General features: G+C 36.5%; 2 protein-coding genes across 4 annotated transcripts in view; one reads left to right on the forward strand and one right to left on the reverse strand.

The window, feature by feature from the left end:
- CASS4 (Cas scaffold protein family member 4) overlaps positions 1–12463 on the reverse strand; it is a 55209-nt gene extending 42746 nt beyond the window's left edge. For 2 of the 3 annotated variants that reach the window (XM_072633468.1, XM_072633467.1), the window contains exon 1: positions 12145–12462. In XM_072633468.1, the coding sequence (XP_072489569.1) occupies positions 12145–12189 (45 nt within the window). In that variant the 5' untranslated portion in view covers positions 12190–12462. Of the gene's footprint in view, positions 1–12144 lie in introns of all 3 variants that reach the window. The other variant, XM_072633469.1, reaches the window with a different exon arrangement.
- AURKA (aurora kinase A) overlaps positions 1–27473 on the forward strand; it is a 117268-nt gene that overhangs the window by 51801 nt on the left and 37994 nt on the right. The gene's annotated exons all lie outside the window — the stretch shown is intronic.

Genomic DNA, 27473 nt, shown 5'->3' on the forward strand with positions numbered 1-27473 from the left:
AAATTGCTGTATTATTGCAGCAGCTTCTTCCCCATTCTATTATCATTTAGCTCACCCTTCTCTGAAATTTCATTTATCAGCCTCAATTTTGTTTCTGTGTGAACACTCTGAGAGTCTAAGAAGTAACATATTTGGATTTTTAAGTTCTGAGAAGAGAAATAACTTTTAAATTCACTTCAGTATTACAAAAGACCAGTGGTACTATTAGTATGAATACTCACTGGTGCATGTCATCACAGTCCCTTCATACCATCCTACCTATCCAAATGAATTGAATTGAATTCAACTCAATAAGCATTTATTAGACAACTACTGTGTGCTACACAACAGGGATGTAGAGACAGAAAAGAAAGAGTCCTTTCCCTCAAAGCATCAACATTCTCTTTAGCCTATGTTTCTCTATCTTGTTTATAAAGATATCTTGAGAGGCTTCTTCAGATTAAGATGGATAGAAAGCAGGAGGTCAATGGATTCTCAGTTACTTTATTATTTCCCAAGTTCTCATCCATGGGAGCACTCTGTTTACCAGTACAGATTGCAACCCCTCAAGCCTTCTCATCTTGTCTAATTCTTGCCTGTCTTTCCTCTTCTTCTTGTAAAGTTTGGTGGATGCCAATGAAACACTTGGTCTGTCTAGTTGTTTCCCTCCCTTCTTGTTATGTGATGGGTTCACTTCCTTTTTGATGAGTATTGTCCTTTTTTAAAAATAAATGGTTTATTTTTAACATTCCTTTAAAAAAATTTTGAGTTCCAGTTTTCTCCTTCCCTCCAGCCCTACCTCCACCCATTGAGAAGGCAATCTTTATATCAACTATATAATGTGAAATTATGCAAAACAGTTTCACATTAGCCATGTTTCAAAAACAAAAAAGCAAGAAAAATAAAGTTAAAAATATACTTTAATTTGCACTCAAAGTTCATCAGTTCTCTCTTTAGAAGGGGGTAGCATTTTTCATCATGATTCCTTTAGAATTGTCTTGGATCATTGCATTAAGCAGAGCAGTCAAGTCTTTCCCAGATAATGATTGTTACCATATTGCTGTTATCGTGTACTGCATTCTCTTGGTTTTGCCCATTTCACTACGCATCAATTCATAGAGGTCTTCCCAAGTTTTTTCTGAAACCCTTTTATCATTCCTCATAGTAGAATAGTATTCCATCACAATCATATACCACAATTTGTTCAATTGATAGATATCATCTCAGTTTCCCATTTTTTGCCACCATAAAAAGAGCAGCTATAAATGTTTTTGTATATATAGGTCCTTTTCCTTTGATCTCTTTGGGATACAGAATTAGAAGTGGTATTACTGGGTCAAAAGGTATACAGAATTTTATTGCCCTTTGGGTATAGCTTCAGATTGTTCTCCAAATTGTTGGACCAGTTCACAATTCCACTAGGAACGCATATATCCTTATCATAAATGTTCTTGGAGATGTCTTTTTGTTTCATCATCTTGTCAGGCTAGAAATACAGGACTACTCTTGGGCCTGATCCCACTATTGATGGGTATGGGATCTTTGACTTGCTCCATTCCTCCATTTCCAACTTTAGATAACTTAGTGGTTGCCCCCATAGCCCAGAGATCACCATCCTGATGCCAAACCTAGCTCAGACACGTGATTGGCTTAGCTCAATGAAACTCAGAACTCCTGAGTTCAAGAGATCAGCCAGCCTCAGGCTTCTGGGATTACTGGCATGAGCCAAACAGCTCCTCCCCACCCCCCTTCCTCCACCACCTATGTCACTTCTTAAGCATAAAGATGACTGATATGCAGAGGATAGAAGAAGACAGTCAAATCTTCCCTTGCACTGAGAACTGAGTTAAGAGCTCAAATTATTAAGAAAGGGCCTGCATGTAGGTAGAAAGAAGAACTTCCTAATTGTGATGGATGTGAAAAAAGCAATAGCTGATCTGAGAAAGATCTGGGTTCTCTCGTGAAATGCAACCTAAATGAATCAACAGTGTCTTATGACATCCAAGAAAGTAAGTAGTCTTAAGAGGCATTAAGAGAGGCAGATTGTTGAGGAGTATTGTGTTCTGCTCTGAATGCCACAATTTAGGAAGCTAAATGACAAACAGAAGAGAACCCAGATGTGGACAAACAGAATGTGAAAGGGCCTTACATTCATGAGTACTTGTTGAAGGAAATGGAGGCATTTGGTCTGTAGTAGACAGCACAATGGGAATGGGGAAACTGTCTTCAGGCATTTGAAGGGCTGTCCTTGGGAGGAGGGATTAGATTTGTCCTAGTTATCCCCAAAGATCAGAAATAGGAACAATGGATGGAAATTGAAACCAGAACAATGATGTAAAGGAAAAAAATTCCCAACAATAAGAACTACTCAAAAGAAGAATGGGCTAGCTCAGGAGGTTCCCTTTTGGTCTTCTGGTAAAAACTTGTAGACAATTTGTTGGGTATTTTGTAAAGGGGATACTTATTCAAGACAGGATGGGCCTAGGTAGACTTTAAGGTCCCTTCTAATTCTGAGACTCTGATTCTGTGTGAAAGCAGACCCTTTATGATTTTCCTCCCATAGCAACACTGATGAGTTTCAACAGAAACAAATAAGAAGGTCAGCTAGACTAGAGGGTATGCTGGAGCCAAGTGAAGCTGACTGGTTCATATAGAAGTCAAACCAATGACCTTGGTCTCTGCACAAACCTCTAATAAAGAGTAAAAATCCAAGGTTGACAGACAAGAAAGAAGTGGGACAATTTTCAGAACTCCACATCAGGACAATCATGATTCAGATCAAAAGGGGTAGATGCTGTCACATCAGGGTCAGGCCAGAACTGGGGAGTCAGAGAAGTCTTAGACTCCCAGACATTTAAAAAACAGGAAGTGCTGCTGATGTTGCATATTTTTCCACGAAGGGTTGCAGAAGCTCAACCATTGTCTCCTGTTCCATCCCTGTGACTCTTTTCCCATCAGTCTGCTTCTGTTCTGCAAAATGACTTCAGGCTCATTGATTTCAAGGCATGATCATTCAAATTTGATCTGCTAAAGTATGTAGTTCTGTTTCCTACATGTATAACAATGACTTCAAGACAGAAACATCACTCTAACCTCTAAGAGGACAACATGGGATCACTTTCTTTTCCCTTTAAGCCTTATTTCCTCTTTTTTACAAAAGATAATTTGGAAAGTGTTTCCCTATCACTTCAGTGGCTGCTATAGGCATCTGTAGAATGACAGCATCATTTCTTGGGCAAGCTCCCCCCTAAAGGAAACTCTAAAGGCAACATAGACTCCCTAAAGGAAGTGTTTGATACCATCTTGACCTTTTTTTATCTTGACAAAATTTTAAATATTCTGAAGTCCTGTAGATTCTATCTCTGCACTATCTCTCATAATTAACTCCTCTTTTCACTTCCTACTGTCACCACCCTAGTATAGTCCTTATTATCTCTTGCCTAGATTAGTATAGTAACCTCTTAACTGGTTTCTCTATCTCCAAGTGTCCCCTTTTGTCTAATCCAAAATACATACTACTTCTAGGTCTAATCATGCTACTTCTAAAATTAAAAAACCTTCAATGGCCCCTGATGAGCTAAAAAGTAAAGTCCAAACTCCTTAGTCCTTCAGAGCATAGCTCCAAACTACCCTTCCAATATTATCATCACACTTCTGTCCAACCCTGTGCTCTAGTCAAACTAAGTTACTTACTCTCCCCTCTCTCAACCCTTCCTGGCCATCTTCCCCTACCAAAATATTCTGAAATTTATCTCCATGCTTTTCTTTATGCTTACAATGCCATTCTTTCTTCCCATTTCTACATGTTGAATCTCTATCCATCATTTAAGGCTCAGCTCTAATTCTGTCTTTCATGAATTATCCTAGAAGTCCCAGCAACAGTTAATTTCTGATTTCTCATACTTTTTTTTACCTCTTCATGATGCTAATTCAACTTTATTATATTCATTTGTGTAAAGGTTTTGTTTCCTCTACTCTATTTTAAGTTCCTTGAAGGTTGGGACCATATCTTATCTATCTTTGCACCTCCTCCACTGGCCAAGTTCAGGGCATTGCACACTGTAGGTATTCCTTAAATGTTGAATTAACAACAAACATTTGGTTTGGTTTTTCATTTCAAGTCTTTGCTTTGGCTTTCCCTATCTTATTGAACTCTGTGAAGGGAGCACAGAATAGGAATTGAGAACCTACTATGAAGTAAACTGTACAATAGTACCAGAAGACCCAAGATGAACATTCATCAGAACACAGAGATACATGAGTCAGAACATCCTGAGATCAACCAATGTCCAAAAGAGCATAAGAGAGAAACTTGTTAGCAGTGAGATCTAAGACAAGGCCAAACAATACCTGAGAAAGATTTAGGTTTGAATAAGTATTTGAGTCTGAAGCAACTTTATCAAGGAAGAATTAGCAAATCAAAGGCAAATACCAGAAGTATGATTTAGAATAGAGTTCTGACTAAACCTGGGTCCTGGTAAGAAGTACTCAGTTATCAAGAACCAGATAAGCTTCCTTCAGAATCAAAGAAAGATACTGACCTTTGACAATCATTTTGATGTATCACAGTCATTTTGATAATGGTATGCTGCTGCCACTATGCCTCTCAACTCCAGCCTGAGTCAAGACTCTGTTATTTAGTAGGCCCTGTGGATATGGCCTCCCTCCATGGGTCTAAATACAATTCTTTCCTTAGTGTTGATAAAATACCATAAGGTCATTTGCTTTTTGGCTGGTGCTGAATGTGAAATAAGATACTCATCTTAAGACACAAATATTTATGGTCCAGTTCTGTGGTTCACAAGGCACATCCTATTTCAATGCAGTTCAATGCAGACAAAACAAAAAGGAACAAAACATTTCTTAAGTACCGACTATATACAAGATACTGTGTCATAAGCATACCAGTTTAAAAACTCCAGAAACTTTTCTTCATGTAATGTAGATTATAGGGAAAATTGTTTGAAGATGGTTTTAATGGAGGGGAGGAAAGCGTTCCAGAAATCCTTGTTCTTTTGTGAAAGTAAAGTCTTATGCATTCTCCTGGTGGAAATAATTTACACTACAATGGAGTGAGTCTTGGCCAGAGCTAAGCTGACTGAGGGTGAGTACAGCATAATATAATACAATATAACATAGTGGAGCATAATAACCCCTGCCTTTGCCATATCAGGAAGGACTAGAAACTAGGCATCTGTTCTGCTACTGCTCACTTCCAGCCTTTTTGCTTATGACTGTACCCAGAATCTCTTTAATTCTGATAGCCTGGCCAGGCCAAAGTTTCCTTTTCTGACCACCACTTCCTGTTCCCTCCTCCCTCTATGTCAGTTTTATCTATCTGGTGTTTCCCTATCCCATTCTTCTCTACTCTTCCATTGGGGAGTCCCTCTGGAGACTATTCTTTTGTCAGAAAACTGCTCTTCATATTAGGCCTGTGTCCTCCCCTCAAGAAATTACTCTCTCTCTCTCTTCTGTATGTCTATCTTTGTGTGTGTCTCTGTGTGTGTATAGTAATATATATATATATATATATATATACACACATACATATATATAGTAATATATATTATACATATATATCCTATTTACTTGTACGTGTATATGTTGTGTTCTTCATATTAAGTTCATATTAGGCCTGTGTCCTCCTCCCCAAGAAATTTATATGTGTATATATATATATATATAAAATGTATGTGTATATATGTATACATTATGTGCATATATATACATATATGTGTATATATGTGTATGTATATATGTATATATATTTCTATTTACTTGTACATGCACATATTATGTTCCTTAATAGAAGGAAGTCCCTTGAGGGCAGGGACTATTTTGTGTTTTGTCTTTGTATTCCCAGCATGTAACACAATCCTGGTACGTAGTAAGAATTTAATAAGTGTCAGTTGAGTTGAAATAGAATTGACCTTAGTAGTGGTGGGAAATATATTATTCTTTTCTTTTTTTACATTAAAGCAATACCACAAAGCACAGCATGTAGAAATTATTTTTAAGTAATGACATTATTTTATCTTTTTCAGTGATAAGAAGGTTTAAAAACATGTTTTTTACCTCCTATATTAATAATGAGAGAAATTATTATTAATAACCAACGATGTAGGGAGATCCAGAGTTCTCCCCCTTTTTCTAAAGTCCTCACATCAAGGCTCAGCAGGACAGAATTTAAAGGGCAGCTAGGTGGTGCAGTGGATAGAGCACCAGTGCAGGAGTCAGAAGGACCTGAGTTCAAATTTTACCTCAGACACTTGACACTCACTAGCTGTATGATCTTGGGCAAGTCACTTAACCTCAGTTGCCTCATCCTGGGTCATATCCAGTCATCCTGATGAATATCTGGTCACTGGATTCAGATAGCTCTGGAGGAGAAGTGAGGCTGGTGACCTGCACAGCCCTCCCTCACTCAGAACAAAGTCAAGTGCAAGTCATGTCATTATTTCTCTGATGGCATGGTCTTCTTTGGTAACAAAGGACGAACACATAGGACAGAATTGCTGGTAGCAGATAGGATTAGCATTCTCCTCAATCTTGTTCAGATCCCACCCACCCTTACAAGGAATTTAATCTAAAGTTGGGAAGTTCATTGTGCTCTCCTCAGGTTTGGGTGAGGATAAATTCTTTGGTTAGATGGCCCAAGACCCAGCTAGAAGTAAATGACAGAATCAAAGTTTCATTCCCCCAGCCCTTCATTAGGGCCTATTCTAAGACCCACCTCTAATTGTAACATTCATTCTCATCAATTATTAGCCTATCAGAGTTGATTGCCACCCTCAGGAACACCCACTCTTCCAAGTGAGTCCACTGCCATGAGTCATCTTTGGTTCAAGAGAGACAGTCAATGACCATTCCTTTTATTAATAAATTAATAAAATAATTACCCAGAAATTATATCTCTCAAACTTTTAAAACATCATAGTATCTACTCAAATGCAACTTTTATTTGTTTATTAATTTGTTCCCATTAATATTTGTTTTCTCTCTATTTTTTGAGCTGTCATTTATCCTTCCTCTTTGTGAGGGACTATTCAGCAGTCTTTGCCAGAAGTGAAGATTTTAGTAACCAGTTTCTAAGTCATCTTTTTTCAGAGTATCCTTTATCACTACCTAGGAAGGCACCACATTTTCAAGGAACTCATACAAGTCAACAGCTTCAGTCTTCATATCTACAAACCAATCTTTGTAATCCCCCTCCCTCAAAGAATATGCAGAGACTTTCTGATGAGGTCTGATTGTAGGTACTCCAAAAATGAATAGCCCTTAATCCATACCTATCATGGTGTCCTAGTGATCTAAAATGCAGAGTCAGGGTGAACATTCACTCCAAACACACATAACAAAGTATAATTATACAATGTTCCCTAGGGTCCAGCCCATGGCTCACTCCTATCTTGTTACAAAGTTGCTGTCTCATATGACCATTCCTGTTGTTGAGTCATTTCAGTCATGTCCGACTCTTTCTCACTCTATTTTGGGGTTTTCTTGGCAAAGATACTGAAGTGGTTTGCCATTTCCTTCTCTAATTCATTTTGCAGATGAGAAACTAAGGCAAACAGGGTTATATGACTTATGCAAGGTCACACAGCCAGTAAAGATCTGAAGCTGGATTTGAACTTATGAAGATAAATCTTCCTGATTCCAAGCCCAGTGCTCTATCCACTGTGCCACCTAGCCGCCCCACATGGGCACCACTTGTGCAGGTAGGCCAGGGTTCCCTAATTCACACATCAGTGAATGATCCTGGATTTGTCCCCAAAATGGAGTCCTGGTGTGAGAGTGTTACTCCTAACAGGATACCTAGATACAATTTTATGGAGACTTTTGCAAAGTCTCTTTGTACCATGGCTTTCACTCAGGGAAACACTGTGAACTTCACTGTCTTATTCATCTTTAAAATCTCTCTAGCTTCTCCCTTCCCCTAGTAATGATCTGGTAAATGTTTAATAACTAGCCCTCTGAAAAAGAAGTATACATATGATATACTTTAAAGTTTAATCTGCATTATTACTTTCTTAAGTAGTTACTTAGGTAATTACTTTTTTCCCATCACTTTCTTAAGTCTAGATAATGAGCAAAACAGTAAATCAAGCACTCATTTGTAACATTTGCTGATTTCTGAGAAGTAAATGCTCATCCTGAAAATTTAACAATTGGTGCTTGGGAGCCTGCATGAGCTGGCTCCAGAACACTCTAGCCCCCAACCCTCAAAGAAATCCTGGAACCTTTTGTATGTCATTTATTGTCATTTTGCTTCTCCATAAAGGGAGAACCCTCAGCTCCCCCTGTAAACTCTCAGGTTTATAAAAGAAATAAACAGAAAAGATTTTATTTAAACAACAAAATCCAAAACAGTATTTAGACCTTGGCCCATAATCAAGAATACTCTAAGTCCCATTACCCACCAGAATGTATATAGTTCTTATACTAATACCCCTTATAGCTCAGGAGCAAGAGAGTCAGTCTGCCCTCGTGGGCCTGCTCTGTGCCCATGATTCAGTGCTAATAAAAGCCAGGCTCTGGACTTGCCTCTCTGTGTTATGAGTCTACACTTCATTGCACCTTGATTCTGCTCCTTCCTCTGTTCCTGGTTCCCCAAGTGCTGTTGCTACAGTCCTCTTGTCCCCTCTTCCCTTTTTCTTCTACCACCAGTTCATCATCCCCATCTAATGAAGACTTTTCTCTTCGCAAGGGTTATATGGTTGCCATAGTCTTCATTAAGGGACTCTCCCCAGGTCCCCATCTCGTACAGAGCCTTCATGGATGCATCAGCTTTCAGTACAGATTCCTCTCTAGGCCTGTCAGCAGCTTGCTTCTCTCCATCTCATTTGTTCTTTCTTTTTTTTACTTTAGGTATTATTGTTGTCTTATATTTAAACTCTTCTTTTGTGTCTGTGTCCTGTGAGTGTCCTATGTATGAGTGAGGAGGGGCTTACCTGACTTCTTGGCACAAGCCTGTTACACACACACTTGAAGGATCACTACTATTTAGGTAATTGACGTAGTCATGAGGTGTTTGCATGTGACCCATATAAATGAGGCTAACATAGATTATACTGCTATCTATCTTATCCATGCTTGTAGCAATAAATACAAAGTGCTCTTGGGTTATTTCTTCGACACACTCTTATGTAAGAGGTTGAAACTGTTTATATGGTTGTCATTCTGTTTCAAACTCTTAATTAGAACAGACACAAAATCAAAACTGTGGAAAGTTTAAAAAAGTTTAGCTGTGAGCTTTCTTTTCTGTTAAGTATGAATAATATCCTCTCTGTAGCTATGACAACTTTTCAAATAGTATTTATTTTTTCAGTTGAAAATCATGAAAGTTCAAGGTTGCCAGAGTCTACTTTCTCATTTTACAGACGGGAAAACTAAAGCTCACAGATGTTAGCAGAGTGTGCAAGAAAATCCTGATTTTATTCATAGAGATTGATCATAAGAAGTAGTAGACAGAAAGAAATATAAATTTGGAAGACCCACCAAAAGTTACCTAACTTATCTGATAAAGACAACCTTAAGATATCACTTTATGTCTACTTTAATTGCAAAATAACCCCAGAAATGGTAAATCAATGTTGGGAAAGAAGTTCTAATACATTTTAAAAAATAAAATAAAAACTAATGAATTATTATTAATGTGAATGCTGATGGTGGCAAACATTTTGAAGAGTAATCTAGTAATATATAATATGATCTAATTAACAGATCATAACTTTAGACCTGGTGACTCAAAAGTGAGGCAGCAGAGTAGAAAGAGACAGCCTTGCACCAGGAAGATCTAGGGTTACGGAGCAGCTAGGTAGTGCAGTGAATAGAGCACTGGCCTCAGACACTTGACACTTACTAGCTGTGTGACCTTGGGCAAGTCACTTAGCCCCAGTTGCTTTGCCTTCCCCCTTCAAAAAAAAAAAAAAAAGAGATCTGGGATTAAGACCCGAGTCTGTGACACATCAGGGTCCAGTGACCCTGGCTGAGTCATTTTACTTTTTAGTGACAGCTGCCCCCAGACAGCTAAGACTCTTAAGTTGCAGAGATGGAGCAGAGTTAAATTGGGAGGAGTTTCCTCACCTGGGAGTTCCCTACTCCATTGAAATCAGAGGTCAAGTCCCTAGACCTTGTCTTTAAAAAATGGAATAGAAAGTAAGTAAGGATCTATTGATACAATCATTATCTCTGCTTCTCTATATGTAAAAATAAATAATTAGAAACATCTATGTTTAATGTTTAGAGAATGTCATGCTCAATTGTGATATTTATATTACAGTGCTACCCCCTAAAGAAAGGATAAATAGGAAGTGTAAGAGAAAATATGCAAAGACCTCTATGAAGGAATGCAAAGTAAAATGATCAGAATCTTCTAACATATAATGTTTGAAGAAGCAACATGGCACATAATATAACATATATATGCATATATGTACATACTGTATATGCAGTTACATATGAAGCAATGTGCCATAATGGATAGAGAGTTGGTCTCAGAGTCAGGAGGACCAAGATCCAAGATCTAGCTCTGAAACATGCTGGCTATACTCCTGGAAAAGTCACTTAATTTCACAGTGCCCCATGCAGCAATCAATCTAAGACTGAAAGTTGCAGAATGAAAGTTGCAGAATGATCACAGATCTATGCTGGTGGAGGCATTTTCTTCACCAGGAAGAGATTCCCTACAATAGTAAAATAGGTCCAAATATAAACACACACACATACACCCCTCCCCACACACACACACATACACACTCATGCACATGCACATATTTGAAAGCCAAATGTAGCAGAGTAGCAATCTTGGAATGGAACAGAAAATAAAAGCATTTTTTGTTTGTTCATTTGTTTCTAATTTGTTAAATGTTGAAGGTTTACATAAAATTTTACATGTTTGTTTTCATCAATTGGTACAAAAGCATATTCATGAATTAATAATTTGTAAATGATTAAGTTTATAATAAAAATTAAAAACAAAAGCAATGTACTGAATCACTTCAAAAGGAAGTTAGTGGTCAATAACTAAATATTTATTAAGCATATATTATATTCTTAGCACTAGGTTAGGTGTTGTTAAGGATTTTTAAAAAAGTAGAACAATGATTAATATTTATCCATCACTTAAAAGATTTGCAATGCACTTTATACTGGGTGTCCCAAAAGTCATGGCTTAAAAATGACCAAAGACTTTTTAGACACCTTGCATCCATGATCTCATTTTGATCATGACACCCCTACCCCCATCGCCACCCTCCATGAATTACAGTACTATAATTATAATTATCCCCATGTTATAAATAAAGACACAGAGAGATAAAGCAATTTTCCCATAGTCACGCACTTCTTGTCAGAGAAGGGATTCGAACTCAGGTATTCCAGACTGTAAATCTAGTTCATTTTCTAAACAATATAATTAATATTTATATGGTACTTACTATGTGCCAGACATTGTGCTAAGCACTTTACAAGTATCATCTCATTAGATTCTGATAATCCAGATAGGTGCTATTATTATTCTCATTTCACAGATGAGGAAACTGAGGCAAATGGAGGTTAAGTGACTACATCAGACTGACTACTTTTGGTCCTACCTCTCAACAAGTTTACAATTTAAAATAAAACCAGCTAGTAATTATTTAACTGTGAGTTACTGGCTTTAAGTGAAAAAAAATTCAGTAGAGGGTGGAGGGTGGGGTGGGGAAGCATTAGGAATAGTTATTCCTAAAAGTCTAAGTGAAATTCTAGGCAAATGTAGTAGTTTATCATACTTTGAAGCACAGAGCTGGGTACACAGAAGAAACTGAATAAATACTTGCCAAATTGACTGTTTGGTGACAGAGAGATACTATTGTTTGTTGCCAGACACAGCTAAAAGGGAAGGATTCCCCTAGCCACTCATTACTTCACATGGTTTCTTTGGGGCTGAATCACTGACAAAGAATTGCATAGCACAGGTGTCCCACACAACAGATGGTCTTAATTAGCTGAGCTGCTAGTCAAGGCATGACTCTCCCCACACGCACACTCTCCACTAGGGCATTTGTATCTCTTCTGTGATAAGGAATGAATTATTACATTTAGCCAAATTATAAGTACCTGTGTCCCATTCAAAGGGCTCTTTCTTTTTCCTCTTCCCCATCTAAATAACCAGGTGTCACTTACCTCTGGAGATTTGTTCATGATGCTGATCCCTTTGAGTTTTGTCATGCCAAACTGTGCCTCTTGTAGTATGACAGACAGTCACAGTGGGAGAAGGAGGCTGGATGATTAGGCAATGTCACTTCTCAAAAGTGTCCTTCAAAGACGTCATCTGACAACACACAGGAAGGTGGTGAAAGGAGTCTTCTAAAAAGCAATATTTCTAGAACGTCTCTTAAGTGGAAAATGAAATGGATGCGTATGACCCCATAAATATGACCTCCTCTCACTCTTCACTGGTTTTCTGTGTACAAGCAGAGATCGCCAGTCTGTTTGCCCGTCTTACACTCACTTCGTAAAACCACATACACAGGGAGAGAAAAAAAGGTCAGCCTACCATTTCATAGAAGTTCTTATTTCAAATAACTCAGTGAAGAATGCTATAGGCTCTGGATTTTGCATGCCGAAGTCTGATAGGTTCACACTAGGGTGAAGTGAATCAGACTTCTTCAAACTTTCTCCACTGAAAAGAAGAAAAAAGGTTAATTTGCAAGTTTTCTACATTTAAAATCCTCTTCATTATCAAAGGGTTGGATGAGATAATATAGGTAAAGTGCTTTGCAAACATTAAAGCACTTCATGATACCTCCTTAATGCTAGTGCCTTTTCTCTGATAATTATCTCCAAATTATCTTTGTACATAGTTGTTTGTGTGTGTTAACCTTGACACATGCTGTTCCACCCATTAGACTATAATAAGTTCCTTGAGAGCAAGGACTGTCTTTTGCCTTTATTTGTATTCCCAGTGTTTAGTTTAGTACTTAGCACATAGTAGGTACTTAATAAATGTAGTTTAAAAATGTTAATTATATCATCATCATCATCATTGTCATCAGAGCAAGGAAATGGTCCTGGGTTCTTAAACGCTATGCCAATGGCATAATTTGGGAAGGTCTTATCATATCAGAAAAGCTTTAAATATGGACTTTGCAAGTCTGGCACCCAAGTTCCAGGCCACCTAAATGCAAAAAGGCTCATTGGTAGAAGGCTGGACACTATACGATGATTTTTTTAAGCCATAGCAATCCATGAAACCATTTGTCTCCTTTCTAATTCTATAGTGATAGTGGTGGGAAGAGAGCAGAGGGTACTCGCAGTTGTATGTCTCTTAGACTATTTTACAAAAAAAAAAACATTGAGCTGACACTCAAATTTTCATATGAATTTGTGATCTCATCAATGTGAATGTTTTCTCCAGTGATACAGATCACAATCCATCCATATCTGCCTGTTTGATGTGACTATTCATGCTTTTAGAAAAGGAGAGAGAAAGACAGAGACAGGACAGAGAGTGATGCAGAGTCAGAGATAGAAAGAAAAAAAGGAGGCAGAGAGACAGAATTAGAGACAGAGAATGATGGAGAGACAAAGACAGGGAAACAAAGAAAGAGAGTGACAGAGACAAAGACAGAAAAAGAGAGACAGAGACAGGAATGAAAAGTGACAGAGACAGAGATAGAGATAGAGAGGTGCAGGGAGACAGAGACAGGGTCAAAGAGAACAGAAAGAGGGACAGATACAGATAGAAATAAAAACAGAGAGACAGAGACAGAAATACAGAAATACAAAAACAGACAAACAGAGACAAAGACAGAGATAGAGAGTGAGAGATACGGAGAGAGAAAGAGATAGATAGACAGAGATACCGAGACAGAGAGAGAAAATGGCCATTAGTTTTTCATATGTCCGAAGGCAAGAAGTAACATCACTTCACTGGATACTTGGGCATCTTACCTTATAATGCTCATGATGAACATAAACAAACAGATAAAACCACAGCTTATGTACTAAGGTCTGTTGTAAAAAAAATAAAGTAAGGATTTTAAAAGTAGAGACTTCAAAGTCTTTTAAAATACATTTTTATTGATGTCTTTTGTTGTTAAATCACCTTAAGTTCTCTGTATTCTTCCATATCTCTCTTCCAAAGAGCCATGCCATATGTTGTTTTTTAATGGGAAATCCCTCCACCTCTGCAAAAGAGTAGGAGGAGGTGTCTTCTCACCTCTCTTCTTTGTGGTCATGCTCATTCTTTGTAATTTTATCACATCTTTTTTTAAAAATGTTTTGTGGCAGTTGTTCTTTACTCTGTTTTAGTCATTTTGTATATTATTTTCTTGATCCTTCTTACTTCACTCTACACTATTTCATGTAAATCTTTTCATACTCCTTAGTGTTTACATATTTGTCATTTCATATAGCACAATAATATTCCATTACATTCAGGTGCAACAATTTGTTTAGCTATTCCCCAATCCTTCAGTATTTCCTTTCTTTCTAGGTCTTTACCTCCACAAAAAAAGATGCTACTATAAATATTTGATTTATATGGAGCATTTCTTTTTATCAAAGACTTCTTGAGGCATATGCCTAGCAGCAAAGTCTCTGAGTCAAAGAAGATGGATATTTTTATCATTTTAGTTGCCGATTCTAAATTGTTTTCCAAAATGGTTGCAATAATTCACAGGTCCACCAAAATGCAGTTGTGTGCCTATCTTTCCACAACTACCCCAACATTGACTATGAAATATGGAAAGACCATGAAGAATTTGAAAATATCTTTCATAGAAATCAATGTATACCTTGGTACATTGAGATGTCAAAGCAAAGTGGGCAGCAAAGTTTACAATATGTTGGAAAATATGATGTGAAATCAAGACATGAAAGAGGCCAAAGGCTTACAGATGACTCAGATGCCTCATGCTTATAAGTCATGAATACCTCCTAGAGGAAGAAAGTTGTAAGACACTGAATGTGGTGATCATATAGCAACATTTCAAAAAAAGTGAAAATTATTATATCTTAACAAAATAGCAAATGTCTGGTCATTGGAGTCATTTCAGATCCAGCTTTCTGATTTCACTGTATAGTTTGATTGAAGGACCAAATCAAAACCAGCCTGGAGCAATGAATTAAAACGAGAATAAGATGTTGTGTGTGATTGCAACAACTCTAACTGCATCTTTTCAAAGGAGTTGTCATCACTCCTGTTATTTTCATGATAAAGATGTTGTCCCTATCACTATTTCTTAGAGATTAATTGATGTGAAATAGTAAGTATAATGAGGAAGCTATAAGAGCCCAGAAACTGCTTTATCCAACAAACATCAAGTGCAGACATGAACTACCATGGTTAAAATTGTTTTGCATACACATTTGTTTGCAAAACATTAAAGAGGAGGATGGAAAATGGGTAATATCACTTGAACAAAACAGTGAGAGCATGAAGAATACTTACAGAAATAAGTTGAAATAATTAATTTCCAGATATCCATTTTCAAAAGGTACAATAATATCTATGATAGTAGGGTGGCTAGGTGACCCAGTGAATGGAACACTGGCCCCGGAGTAAGGAAGACATGAGTTCAAATTTGACTTCAGACATGCACTAGTTGCATGACCCTGGGTAAGTCGTTTAACCATATTGACCTTAGTTTCCTCATCTTTAAAATGAGCTGGAGAATAAAATGGCAAACCACTCCAGTATCTTTGTCAAGAAAACCTGGGTCAGGAAGAGCTGAATGTGACTGAAACAAGTCAACAACCACAGTGATAGTGGTAACACAATTCTTGCTAAGTCTGGTCTTAAGGCCTCTCCTAGTTCAAAAACTGTTGAATTTACCCAAATCTTAGTTAATTTTTTTTTTTGGTAATTTAATGGCATTAACTAATCTTTTAAAAATAGCATCCTGCCATTGAGTAATAGCTCCATGCTTTTGAGGACCACAGTGGCAAAGGAACATTTCATTTGATGCCCTGTGTCAACAACAAACAGCCCTTATTTCCAGAGCCAAATCTCCTGACCCCATTCAATGGGACACAGTCCAATCTGGCTCTGTGAATGAATCACCAGTCCATAAATCAGGTAAAGCATATTTTCTTCATAAGGAAAATTGAGACTATAACCATCAAGGTAATGGAATATACTTTATACTGATTGTGTTTGCAGACTACTTAAAATAAAAACACCACACATTTTAAATTCTTCTCAATTCCTTCTAGGACCAACAAAGTGTTATTTAGCCATAGTTCCAAGATAACACTATTCTATTCAGTCTCCTCTCAACTGAGATTTTAGCTGACAGTCATTGGGAGGCTACCTGTAGCTGGGACCAGATGTTAGATGCTACTGTGCCTTCATTTCCAAATTCTTCTTCCATAGAGTCATTTAAATAAATGATCATGTGCTCTGATTGAGGTTCATGTTTTATTTTGTTCCTTACTGTATCTCTAAGAGAATGGTTGGCCCAGATTAGTTGATGCAGAAACATCACTCCATGAACCACCTGAATGATGCCTGCTGCTACAACTGGAAGTAGTAGATTCAATCTATCCCATCTTCATTTCATAAGAAAAATACAGTGGTCAATATTGACTCTGGGGCAAGTATAGCCCCATCTCTTGAGGTCATTTTTAGCTTTTCTAAGACTCTAAGAGCACTCTCAGGGACCACATCATTCTTGAAGTGCAGTGACACATGGGGTAAGATGAAAGTGTTTACTTCATCTATTTTTTGCCAAGGAGCCAATTATGACATATCCATGAGGCCCAAGTCTGTAGTCATGTTGGTTATCACATCCTTGACAGAATTTTGGTTTGGAACCCCATGGGAATTCCAAGGTAAGAATAGATGTTTTCTTCAGACATTATTAAGATCCCTTGATTTTTATATTTGAAATTGCATGGGGCATGTTTTCTTCTGGCTATCATTCAAGAAAGATACGCATTTGGTCCTGCTAAAATGGAGTTTTGGTCATGTGGCAAACTCATTTATGTTGTGCAGCATTTTGGTCAGGGAACCACTATAGCCAATTTTCTGTATATGCTTTTGGATACCAATTTTCCTGTTGTGTGAACTATATCCTTATCTTGTCCTTGTCCAGGCACGTATTATCAATTCCATTTTTAAGTTAAAAATTACAGGACTAAGAAGGTAGCCCTGACTCAACCCTGAGTAAATGTTAATGCTTGGTGTAAGCCATTTCTAGTGAGGGATCTTACTTACTTACAATCTAACAGAGTCAATAACACTAATGAATTCTTAACTGCTTCATGTTATAGTCAATCAATATTGTCTTCTTTGACATTGAATTGAATGTGATGATTAGGCCAAGCCAGGCTACCCCACACATTTTCCTTTTATATTAGGCTTCATCCAAAATGGACTGCAATAAGAAGTTATACTTACTATAGCCTTCAGTAGGCATGAAGGCCTTTTGATTCCTGTCAGTGCATACATTTTTCATGCTCTAATCAATAAGTCTTTTAGATAAGAATGGAGGCATAGACTTTACCCATGGTGTTACCCAGGAAATAGGTTTCCAGCTATAAGGCAGATTGCTGTTAACATTTTAAAAAATATGAATTAAAATAGTTGTAGATAATGACCACTTCCTTGAGATATTATATTAAGGTAATATATTTTTTAAAGTGGTTAAAATATGTCTCTTTGAATTGATCTTCCAAATCCAATATTTACAGTCAGTCAGCCGGTCCTTGGATTGCATTCTTACAGCATTTTAAGAGATCTTACACGTAAACTACAATAAATGGATTGTAAAAAGGGTTCCCTGACTCAAGTTGAGTGTCATGATGTGGTATTAAAGTAATCATGAATGTAGGAGGGGCTAGCCCTGAGTGTGAATGATTTTTTTAAGTATTCATGTAATATTACTGTGTCAATGAGGCATATTAGGGAGGCCTCATTACTTACCTCCCTGTAAGCATACAGGCAATTAGCTCTATACAGTTTTTACAACCAGACAACTTCTTCTGCCTACTTTAGATTGCCAGTCTTAATAATAATACAAAATTATTATTTATTTTAAACATTCTTTTCTTTTTAAATTTTGAGCCCTAAATACTCTCCCTCCTTCCTATTCTTCCTTCATCCACTGAGATAGAAGCAAGGAAAATAATTTATCAATTATACATGTGAAATTATGCAAAACATATTTCCACATTAGCCATATCTTTTTAAAAAACAAAAAAAGCATGAAAATTATACTTCCATTTACACTCAGAGTTCATCAGTTCTCTTTCTGGAGGTGGACAGCATTTTTTCATTATGAGTCCCTGATCCAAGTACTCATTAGAATAACCAAGTCTTTCACAGTTGATCATCATTACAGCATTGCTATTACTATACACAATGATCTCCTAGCTCTTCTCATTTCACTTTGCATCAGTTCATACAGGTTTTGCCATGTTTTTTTTTTTTTCTGGAACCACTTTCCTTGCCATTTTTATAGCACAATAGTATTCCATCACAATCATATGCCAGAACTTGTTCAGCCATTCTACAACTTATGGGCATCTCTTCAATTTCCAATTCTTTACCATCACAAAAAGAATTGCTATAAATATTTTTGTACATACAGGTACTTTTTCTAATTTTTTTTGTCTCTTTGGGATATACACCTAGTAGTGGCATTGTTAGCCCTGTGGGTATGGTTCCAAATTGTTCTCCAGAACAGCTGGACCAGTTCACAACTCCACCAGCAGTTCATTAGTGTACCTATTTTCCCGTCATCCTCTCCAACGTTTGTCATTTCTGATAGGTATAAGGTGATATTTCAGAGTTGTTTTAATTTGCATTTCTCCAATCAATAGTGATTTAGAGCATTTTTTCCCATATGACTATGAAAGCTTCCTTTTTGTATCCTTTGACCATTTGTCAACTGGGGAGTACTTATTTTTATAAATTTGGCTCAGTTCTATTTTTAGTATTTCAGTAATGAAGCCTTTCTCAGAGAAACTTGCTGTAACTGTTTTATATTACCTCATTGTCTAAAGTACCTTTTAGCAAAATGTAATTTCCTTGATTATCTCTTTCAATTTTTTCTATTTTTGCTTTTGCTTTGTCTGAGATCATGGTTGCTACCCCTGCCTTTTTTACTTCAGGTGAAGCATATAAATTCTGATTCAGACCTTTATTTTAACTCTATGAATGTCTGTTTCAAGTGTGTCTCTTATATATAACATATTGTTGGATTCTGGTTTCTTATTCATTTTATCTACTTCCATTTTATGGATGAGTTCATCTTATTTACATTCACAGTTATGATTACTAACTGTGCAGTTGCCTTCATCCTATTTATATATGTCTATACATATCTTTCTCTCTTTTTAACCTGTCTCTCCTAAAAAGTCTGTTTTGCTTCTGGCCACTGTCTCCCATGACCCTCCTTTTTATCATTCCCTGCCCCATATTTCTTTTCCTCTTCCTCTTCTAGTCCCCTATTGGGTAAGATAGATTTCTATACACAACTGAGTGTGTGTGTGTCTGTATACATATATATATATTTTTTCTTTGAACTAATTTTGATAAGAGTGAGGTTCAAGCACTGCCCCACCTCTCATTTTCCCCTCCACTATAATATCTCTTCCTTGTATGCCTCTTTTAGGTTATAAAATATTCTCTATTCTTCTTCTCCCTTCTCCCTTTTCCCAGTGCATTCCTCTTTCTTACATCTTCATTTTTTTGGGGGGGAGAATCATTCCAGAATAATTAACTCACATCTGTTACTTCTGTCTATGTAAGCTCCTTTTAACTGCCCTAATAATGATAAGGTTCTTAGGAGTTACATGTATCATATTCCCAGGTAGGAATGTAAACAATTTAACTTTATTGAGTCCTTTACTATTACTTTTTCATCTTTACCGTTTTATGGTTTTCTTGAGTCTTGTGTTTGACTGTCAAATTTTCTTTTCAGCTCTGGTCTTTTCATCAGTAATACTTCAAAGTCATCCATTTCACTAAATATCCATCCCCCCCCAAGGATATTGTTTTTCTGGGCAAGTTGTTCTTGGTTGTGATACTAGATCCTTTACCTTCCAGAATATGATATTCCAAGCTTGCCACTCCTTTAGTGTGGGAGTCACTAAATCTTGTGTGATCCTGACTGTGGCTCTGTGGTATTTGTATTGTTTCTGGCTGCTTGAAGTATTTTCCCTTTGATCTGGTAGCTCTGAAATTTGGTCATAATATGCCAGGGAGTTTTCATTTGGGATCTTTTTCAAGATAGATTTCAGGTAGATTCTTTCAATTTCTGTTTTACTCTTTGGATTTAAGATATTGGGGGAGTATTCTGCTAGATAATTTCTTGAAATATGATATCAAGGCTCTTTATTTGATTATGGCTTTCAGGTAGTCCATTGATTCTTAAATTATCCTTCCTTGATCTACTTTCCAGGTTAATTGCTTTTCCAATGTGATTTTTCACATTTTCTTCATTTCTTTTTAATCTTTTGACTTCATTTTATTGGTTTACATGGAGTAATTAACTTCTACTTGCTCAATTAAATTTTTAGGGAATTATTTTCTTCAGTGAAATTTTGTACCTCTTTTTTCCATTTGGCCAATTCTGCTTTTTAAGGAGTGTTTTTCTTCAGAGAACTTTTGTGCCCCTTTTACCAAGCTGTTAATTTTCTTTTCATAATTTTCTTGCATCACTTCCATTTCTTTCCCCAATTCTTCCTGTGCCACTTTTATCTCTTTCTTTAACTCCCAGGAATTTTTGTTGGCTTGAATCCAATTAGCATTTTTCTTTGAGGTTTTGTTTGTAGCTATTTTCACATTGTTTTATTCTTCTGAGTTTATGTCTCAGTCTTCTCTGCTACCATAGTAGCTTTTTATGATCAATTATTTTGTTGTTGTTTGCTTATTTTTCCTGCTTATTACTTGACTTTGAACTTTAGATTGAAGTTAGTCTATGCTCACCTGGGAGTGGGGAGACACTATTCCAAATTTCAAACTTTTTCATGCTGCTATTTTCAGAGTTAGTTTGAACGAAGGGGGTCTGCAAGTGTTCCATGCTTTCAAGGTGGTATGATCCTGGGAAAGGAATGGTCACTGCTTTCCTGATCTGTGTTCTGATTTTTATCCAGCCCCAGTTCCCTGCAGCTGCATACACTTTTGCTCCTCTCTGCCTTGGAACTATGACCAAGGACATGCTTCCTTGTGTACCCTCTCCCCTCCCCCAGTGCTCTTCTCTGTCCTGAAACTGAAACCCAGAATTGCACATAAGCAGTAGAGTTGCCAATCAGTGCCAGCTACACCCAATACCAGCAAAGTATCTCCTGTAATTTCTTTCTCATTAGATGTCTGACCCCTTACCATTTCTTGGATGACAGCTCCTAAAACCGTTCCTGCTGCTGCAGCCATTATTGCTGCTGCCATGTGTGTGGGCTCCAGACAGGCCTCCACTATCTTGTCGTAGACTTAAGTTGAACTCCTAAATTTTGTCAGGCTGGAAAAAATGTCTGACTCTGATCTTTTGTTGACTCTACCACTCCAAAATTTGAATTCAGAAATTATTTTAAAGTTGCTTGGAGGGGGCTATTGGGAGAGTTTGACTGTGGTGCTACCCCTTATCTGTCGTCTTGACTGTGCTCCCTCACCACCACCCCCAACAGATTTGGTATTAATTTGGACATAATTACATGTAAAAATCTCTCTGTATGATAAAATTTAATAAGATAGTCTAAAATCTGGTCCACTTTTACACTTGTCAAAAGTTTTAATCCACTCATTCTGAAAGTAGGTTAATTGAAGACAGATGGAATTATTAGATGATGCTTTATAATTTGAAGTATTACTATTAATTTCCTTTTTAAATGTTTCCTTTTTGATTGTCTCAGTTTCATTTATAATTTCACCACTCATGTTTATTTTTGGTCCTAAAATATTAACTTCCTTTTTAGCTTCCTTTGTACATCTAATTTCATTGGACAATTTTGCCTGTTCTGATATTAACTCAGTAGTTCATATTTGTTGACTTCTCCAAACTACCTGTGACTCTTCTTGAGCAGGCAAAGAAAAGCATGGAAGAGAAGATTTGTCTTATTAACTGAGGTATACAAGATCTTTTGACTAATTGTGGCCCATAGATAGGTATACGTAGGTATATTTAGAATCACAGACTTCATTGCTGGTTGTAAGTTGTAGTATATACCTGTTTCTTTGATGCTTTCACCATTCCTTAAAGTGAAGAACACATTGCACATATGATGCAATGAAAGGCCATCCTGTATCCATAATATTTTCTTTAGTGTTTGAACAAATCTTCATGCTTTTTATAGAATCTTGGAATTAGGTCACAAGTTTGGCACTTAACATCTATGACCAATGGGAAGTCTATTAAATCATTTTCTTTATTAGCATTATCTTTGTTTCAGGCCATTGTCTCAAGGTTGGTTTTAATTACATCGTCTAAATTAATACAGGACAAAAATTAACTTTAAAATGTATTAATAAACTCCTAATTTAATTGTTTTAGTTAAAAACCTATCCCTAATCCCTTTTCTACTATTATTCCTCATGATAAATCTAACCATGTCCCTCACCAAGAAAAAAAATCAACTATCCCTGTTTACTAACCTATCCCTTAACTCATTCTATCCCTTACTAACTATTCCTCTTTATTCTTCCACTATTACTTTCTAGACCTTTCTAGATCTCAGTCAGTAATAAAATCTGTTATAAAACAGATGTACATTTAAAATTTGATGATATTTTTAAAAGAACCATAATGGTCTAGTTGGTTACGACAAATGTCATAACAGAAGAAAAAGAGTATAATCAGATCAATATTGATTAAAATAGATCAAAGCAACTGGGTTTTTTTTGGACTGGAAAAAATTAACATATATCTTTTAAAATGAGAGTGCATTTATTAAATGCACTATTGAAATATGCATAAAAGTATTAAAATTATAATCAAATTATTTTTAAAAATATAAAAAATAAAATCATATAAATGGAAAATAAATTATACCAAACACAAGGAATGGGGTAGGAAAATAGTCTAGTTTTTCTAATTATTAATTTCCCTTCTTATTTTTATTACATTAAATTTATTCAAATGTTTGAATTTTATATAATCAGATTGTCCATTTAATTTTGTGTAACCCTCTTTGTCACTTATTTATTCATGGACATTTCCCCTATCCATAGATCTGAAAGGTAATTTCTTCCTTACTCCTCATGTTGCTTATTATGTGATCTTCAATAACTATGTCATGTATCCATTCAGAATTTATTTTGGTGTACAGTGTAATTGGTTGGTCTAAACATTTTCTGCCAAACTGCTGTCCAGTTTTCACAGAAGGTTTTGTCAAATAATGAGTCCTTTCTTCCAGTAATTGAGATATTAGGTCAGTCAATAAGCATTTATTAGATACTGAGTACATTCCAGGAATTGTGCTAAGCACCAGAGACATAAAGTATAGCAAAAGATAATCCCTGCCCTCCAGAAAGCTCAAAATCTAACATTCTACAGAACAATATGTTATTGTGTTTGCTTCTAGACATTTTGTACTTAATCTGTTCCACTGATCAGCTTCCCTCTCTATAGCTAAAACTTGCAACACTATGTTAAATATAGTGGTGATAGTGGGCATCCTTGCTTTAAGAAAGATCCATAATTTTTTTTCAATTATATATGATGTTTACTCTTAGATTTAGAGAAATGCTATTTACTATGTTAAAGGAAGGCCCATTTATTCCTTTAACTTCTAGAATTTGTAATAAAATGTCTTTTTAGCATCTATTCACATGATATAATTTTATTATTTAAGTTGTTAACATAATTTATTTTATGTAGTCATCCTTATGTTGAACCAATTCTATATTCCTGGTATAAATCCAACCTGGTCATGGTATATACTTTTCCTATTTTGTCATTGTAGCTTCCTTTCTAATATTATATTTAAAATTTTAGCATCAACACTTCCTTAGGGATATTGGTCATTAGGGATATTTCCCTGCATTATCTCTCCTTGATTCAATGATCAAAACAATATTTATATCATAGAAAGATATTGGAGGGGGTAACTTCTTTTATTGCTATTGCAAATAGTTTATGTAGTATTAGAATTAACTGTTTTTTTGACTTTTTGTTAGAATTCACTTGTAAATTCATCTGCTCCTGAAGTTCTTTTCTTTGGGACTTCAACTTCTTTTTCTGATATTGGGTTATTGAATTAATCTGTTTTTCTTTTTGTTAATCTAGGTATTTTAGCTTTTCATAGGCATTCAGATATTTCCTATAAGTGATTAATTTTGTTAGCATATAATTGTGCAAAAATAATTTATTTTATTTCCTCTACTGTTGTTTAGAGTTCTTTTTCTTTTTTGATTTTCTTCTTAAAAAAATCAGGTTAGCTATTTCTTTTAATAGTTTTTTTTAAGAGCTTCTGGTTTAACTTATCAATTCAGTGGTATTATTGGTTTTAATTTTTACTAATTTCTTCTGTACTTTTAATAATTTCTTTTTTACTAATTGGTTGTGGATTTTTTTTTTATTTGCTGTTATTCAACACTTTTTTAGCAGCATGAATGATTCATTGATTTATTATTGTATAATCCTGACTGTGGCTCCATGATATTTGAATTGTTTCTTTGTGACTGCTTACAGTATTTTCTCCTTGACTTGGGAGTTCTAAACTTGACTATAGTATTCCTGAGAATTTCCATTTGGGGATCTCTTTCAGGAGGTGACTGGTGGATTCTTCTAATTTCTGTTTTACTCTCTGGGGCAGCTAGGTGATGCAGTGGATAGAGCACCAGTGCAGGGGTCAGGAGGACCTGAGTTCAAATCTCACCTCAGACACTTGATGCTCACTTAGCTGTGTGACCTTGGGCAAGTCACTTAACCCCAATTACCTCATCCTGGGTCATCTCCAGTCATCCTGATGAATATCTGGTCACTGGATTCAGATGGCTCTGGAGGAGAAGTGAGGCTGGTGACCTGCACAGCCCTCCCTCACTCAGAAAAAAGTCAAGTGCAAGTCATGCCATCATTTCTTTGATGGCGTGGTCTTCTTTGGCAACAAAGGATGAACACACACATTTTACCCTCTGGTTCCAGGACAGTTTTCCTTGATAAATTCTTGAAGTATGATGTCCAGGCTTTTTGGTTTTTTTATCATGTTTTTCAAGTAATCCAATAATTCTTTTTTTTTTTTGCTAGTATTTTTTTTTTGTTTTATTTAATTAAGTTTTCAACATTCATTTCCATAAAATTTTGGGTTCCAAATTTTCTCCCCATTTCTCCCCTCCCCCACCCCAAAACGCGGAGCATTCTAATCACCTCTATCACCAATCTGTCCTCCCTTCTAACATTCCCTCCCTTCCCTTATCCCCATCTTCTCTTTTGTCCTGAAGGGCAAGGTAAATTTCTATACCCCATTACCTGTATTTCTTATTTCCTAGTTGCAAGAACAATACTCAACAGTTGTTCCTAAAACTTTGAGTTCCAGCTTCTCTTCATCCCTCCCTCCCCACCCATTCCCTTTGGGAAGGCAAGCAATTCAATATAGGCCATATCTGTGTAGTTTTGCAAATGACTTCCATAATAGTTGTGTTGTGTAAGACTAACTATATTTCCCTCCATCCTATCCTGCCCCCCATTTATTCTATTATCTCTTTTGATCCTGTCTCTCTGCAAGAGTGTTGACTTCTAATTGCTTCCTACTCCCACTGCCCTCCCTTCCATTATCTCCCCCCCCCGCCGCTTATCCCTTTCTCCCCCACTATCCTGTATTGTAAGACAGGTTTTCATACCAAAATGAGTGTGTATTTTATTCCTTTCTTTAGTTAAATGTGATGAGAGTAAGCTTCATGTTTTTTCTCTCACCTCTCCCCTTTTTCCCTCCACTGAAAAGTCTTTTACTTGCCTCTTTTATGAGAGATTATTTGCCCCATTCCATTTCTCCCTTTCTCCTCCCGATATATTTCTCTCTCACCCCTTAATTTCATTTTTTTAAAGATATGGTCCCATCCTATTCAATTCACCTTGTGCTGTGTGTGTGTGTGTGTGTGTGTATGTGTGTTGTGTGTAATCCCACCAACTACCCAGATATTGAAAAAAGTTTTAAGAGTTACAAATATTGTCTTTCCATGTAGGAATGTAAACAGTTCAACTTTAGTTAGTCCCTATGACTTCTCTTTACTGTTTACCTTTTCATGCTTCTCTTCATTCTTGTATTTGAAAGTCAAATTTTCTTTTCAGCTCTGGTCTTTTCATCAAGAATGTTTGAAAGTCCTCAATTTCATTGAAAGACCATTTTTTCCCCTGAAGTATTATACTCAGTTTTGCTGGGTAGGTGATTCTTGGTTTTAGTCCTAGTTCCTTTGACTTCTGGAATATCATATTCCACACCCTTTGATCCCTTAGTGTAGAAGCTGCTAGATCTTGTGTTATCCTGATTGTATTTCCATAATACTTGAATTGTTTCTTTCTAGCTGCTTGCAATATTTTCTCCTTGACCAGGGAACTCTGGAATTTGGCCACAATGTTCCTAGGAGTTTCTCTTTTTGGATCTCTTTCAGGAGGTGATTGGTGGATTCCTTCAATAATTTTGCCCCCTGGTTCTAGAGTATCAGGGCAGTTTTCCTTGATAATTTCCTTGATGTTTAGGCTCTTTTTTTGATCAAGGCTTTCAGGTAGTCCCATAATTTTTAAATTGTCTCTCCTGGATCTATTTTCCAGGTCAGTTGTTTTTCCAATGAGATAGTTCACATTATCTTCCATTTTTTCATTCTTTTGGTTTTGTTTTGTGATTTCTTGGTTTCTCATAAAGTCATTAGCCTCCATCTGTTCCATTCTAATTTTGAAAGAACTATTTTCTTCAGTGAGCTTTTGAACCTCCTTTTCCATTTGGCTAATTCTGCTTTTGAAAGCATTCTTCTCATTGGCTTTTTGAACCTCTTTTTCCAATTGAGTTAGCCTATTTTTCAAGGTGTTACTTTCTTCAGCATTTTTGGGGGTCTCCTTTAGCAAGGTGTTGACCTACTTTTCATGCTTTTCTTGCATCTGTCTCATTTCTCTTCCCAATTTTTCCTCCACTTCTCTTACTTGATTTTCAAAATCCTTTCTGAGCTCTTCCATGGCCTGAGCCCATTGAATATTTATTTTGGATGTTTGGGATACAGAAGCCTTGATGTTTATGTCTTTCCCTGATGGTAAGCATTGTTCTTCCTCATCTGAAAGGATGGGAGAAGATATCTGTTCACCAAGAAAGTAACCTTCTATTATCTTATTTTTTTTCCCCTTTTTTTGGGCATTTCCCCCAACCAGTTACTTGACTTTTGGGTCCTTTTTCAAGAGTAGGATATACTCTGGGAATCTGTGAGATCTCAGTTCCTTCAAGGTGGCATGATCAAGCGTGTGCTAGTCTGGACGCAGAGAGGGATTTTTGTGCCCAGAATCTTAGCAGTTACCTCACTACAGCCTCCTGGCCTCCAGTTCTGCCAAGTCAGCACTGGGGGCTGATTTTCAGATAAGCTGGAT

The sequence above is a fragment of the Notamacropus eugenii genome, chromosome 1 (assembly GCF_028372415.1).
Source record: "Notamacropus eugenii isolate mMacEug1 chromosome 1, mMacEug1.pri_v2, whole genome shotgun sequence".
NCBI classification, from domain to species: Eukaryota; Metazoa; Chordata; class Mammalia; order Diprotodontia; family Macropodidae; genus Notamacropus; species Notamacropus eugenii.